Genomic DNA, 2614 nt, shown 5'->3' on the forward strand with positions numbered 1-2614 from the left:
AAGGATCAGGGGGAAATAGTTTGCTTAAAAAAAAAAAAAAAAAAAAAAAGAGATCAAGCTTAATATTTCTTACAGGGTTAACAATGCTCCAAACTCCTGAGAAATATCTCAGAAGGGTTGAAAGGTGGAGTGCAAGGCAATGTGTCAGGGGATTTAAGTATCCCACAGATTTTTTTTAAATCCCAAACACCACAAACACACAAAACTTGTTTGTGAATTAGAGGACAAGATATTGCTATTTTTTGGGGGGTGGAGGAGAAAAGAGAATACACAAACAATTTGTTAATATCTGCCCTTCAATGTGAAAGCAGGACATAAATCACTCAAAAGTAAATCTGAAATTATGACATCCAATTTTTTTAGGACCACCTATCCCCTCCAACTGTAAAACTAAAGAAATAAGACACCTCTTCCACCCTTTACCCCACCCCACCCTCACAAAAAAATAAAAATAAAAAGAACAAACAAAAAACCCAAACATGATTAATTTTACAGTCCTTGGAAGAAGTATTAAAATTTTGGAGGGACGGGAGCAAAGGAGAGGAAGAGAAATATGGTTAAGGAAGAGGGGGAAAAAAAGCTTCTAAAAGGGGGAGGGGAGAGAAATCAAAGGGCCTCTCTTTTATTTGGCGACAAGCAAGTGCAAGAAAGTTCATTCCTAATTTGTTCAGTTGTCGGTCTTTTGCACATCTGCATTCTGGCCAAGAGAAGGAACTTTGAGGTTTTTCTGCAGCACATGAGCATCCGCTGGCTCTATCCTCTTGTAATAGTTTTTCTTCGTCTCAATGATCTCAAAGCCAAATTTCCTGTAGAAGTCAATTGCTGACTCATTGCTGATCTGGACATGCAGATAGATGTTGTCAAAAGTGCCATCTTTTTCACAGATGTTTAAGACATGATTCAACATTTTAGTTGCTATTCCTAGCCTTCGGTAAGGTGCCAGACATCCTAGTGTCATGATGTAAAGTCTCTTCTGATTCTGTGAATGATCCACTCTACAGCATACTGCACCCACTGCAATATCATTGAAATAAGCAAGTTTTGCTAGTTCGCCAACCTCCAGCACATCCTTGTAGAACTTGTCATTGTAGCTGACTGGAAAGATGACCTGGTTTAACCTCTTCAGCTGCTTAATATTGTGTGGTGTCACGTCTCCCAGCTCGATCCGGCCTTTCATCTTCCCCGCCTGCCGTGGCCGTCTTTACCGCCGATCCGCCGCCGTTGCCGCCACCGCCTCGGGGCTGGAGGCCGGGCACGATTCGCTGGGGACTGCCGCGGCCTTCAGGGGCGTCTCAGGCCGCTGCCCTGGGGCTGGGGCTACCGCCGCTCCTCCACATGTGCACACGGGGCCGCTCGCAGCCTAAAATTCACCTATTTTTTGCTCTCCACCTCTCCAAAGTATTTGTGCTGATTTATTTGAAACTCAGAAGTTTGCTCACCTAATTGCATGACACAATCTAGGCAGTGCCCATCCTTCATTTCCTGGTGAATTTTTTTCCAAGTTAGCAAGAATCCTATTGAGAAAGATTTGTGCAATTAGCACAGTCATTAATAAATAATTGCATCTGTGAAATCTCCATTCACAGAAAATTCTTTATTTCTGCAGTAGAAAGAATGCTGAATTTGGGTAGTTAGCTGGCACAGTAGATAGAGTTCCAGGCCTGGAGTTGAGAAGACTCTTTTTTTGTGAGTTCCAATGAAATCTCAGACACTTACTAGCTGTGTGACTCTGGGCAAGTCACTTAACCCCATTTGCCTGAGGTTCTTCATATATGTTTTTTTTTTAATTGAGAAATTTTATTTTGTTTTTTGGAAATTTTTATTTAATTAAAAAATTTAGAATACTTTTCCATGGTTACAAGATTCATGTTTGTTAGGGACCAAGACTTTAAGAAAAGATAGTCACTCTTCTAAGAATAGATATCATTCACTCTTCTAAGATAAGATATTGATCATAGGCCCAGCCTTGCTTGGAGACAGTAAGACCCCACCAGAGATTTTCTATGCTCCCTTTCCGCGTTCCTTTCCCCCTTAGTATCGGCCCACCCCCTTCTGCCCTCAGCCTATATATCCTTGTCATAGATCTCCAATAAACGAGCCTCGTATCCATCAAAACGACTCTGTCTTGCACGCGAGGTCTCCCCTCTTCTTCCCCTATGGGTAATTAGGTTGCCGTTTCCCCGGACCCCTCGGTTGTGTCCGGCTGGACCCGGACAGTGGCGCCCAACGCGGGGCAAGGCGAAAACGGCTTACCGGACAACTGAGGAGCAGCTGTCGCGGCCGCGAAGACGTAACGGGTAGAGGCTGAGCAAGACGCCTCGAGGTAGGGTAAGTTGTCCCATCCCCCATAGGCATTTAAAAATCAAGAGTGTTTCTAAAAAAGGTGTGTGTGTGTGTGTGTGTGTGTGTGTGTGTGTGTGTGTGTGTGCTAGGAAAGTGGAAGGAATACGTGTGCATGATGGGAAAAACACTCTCGAAGGAAACAGTGTTCGTGACTGAACTAAAACATAGTCTTAGGAAGAGAGGCAGCAGAGTAAAAAAGGATCTGTTCAGGTTCTATGGCTTGATTCGTGACTTTCTTAAAGAAGCCGACACGAGTCAACAAGTCTCGCAC

General features: G+C 43.5%; 1 protein-coding gene across 1 annotated transcript; it reads right to left on the bottom strand.

Annotated features, from left to right (window-relative positions):
- Nucleotides 1–444: 444 nt before the first annotated feature.
- LOC123238913 (N-alpha-acetyltransferase 50-like) lies at nt 445–1180 on the bottom strand. The gene has a single exon (XM_044666168.1). The coding sequence runs from the start codon at nt 1175–1177 to the stop codon at nt 668–670; it is 510 nt and encodes a 169-aa protein (XP_044522103.1). The 5' UTR covers nt 1178–1180; the 3' UTR covers nt 445–667.
- Between the last annotated feature and the right edge of the window lie 1434 nt (nt 1181–2614).

Source organism: Gracilinanus agilis, chromosome 3 (genome assembly GCF_016433145.1).
Source record: "Gracilinanus agilis isolate LMUSP501 chromosome 3, AgileGrace, whole genome shotgun sequence".
NCBI classification, from domain to species: domain Eukaryota; kingdom Metazoa; phylum Chordata; class Mammalia; order Didelphimorphia; family Didelphidae; genus Gracilinanus; species Gracilinanus agilis.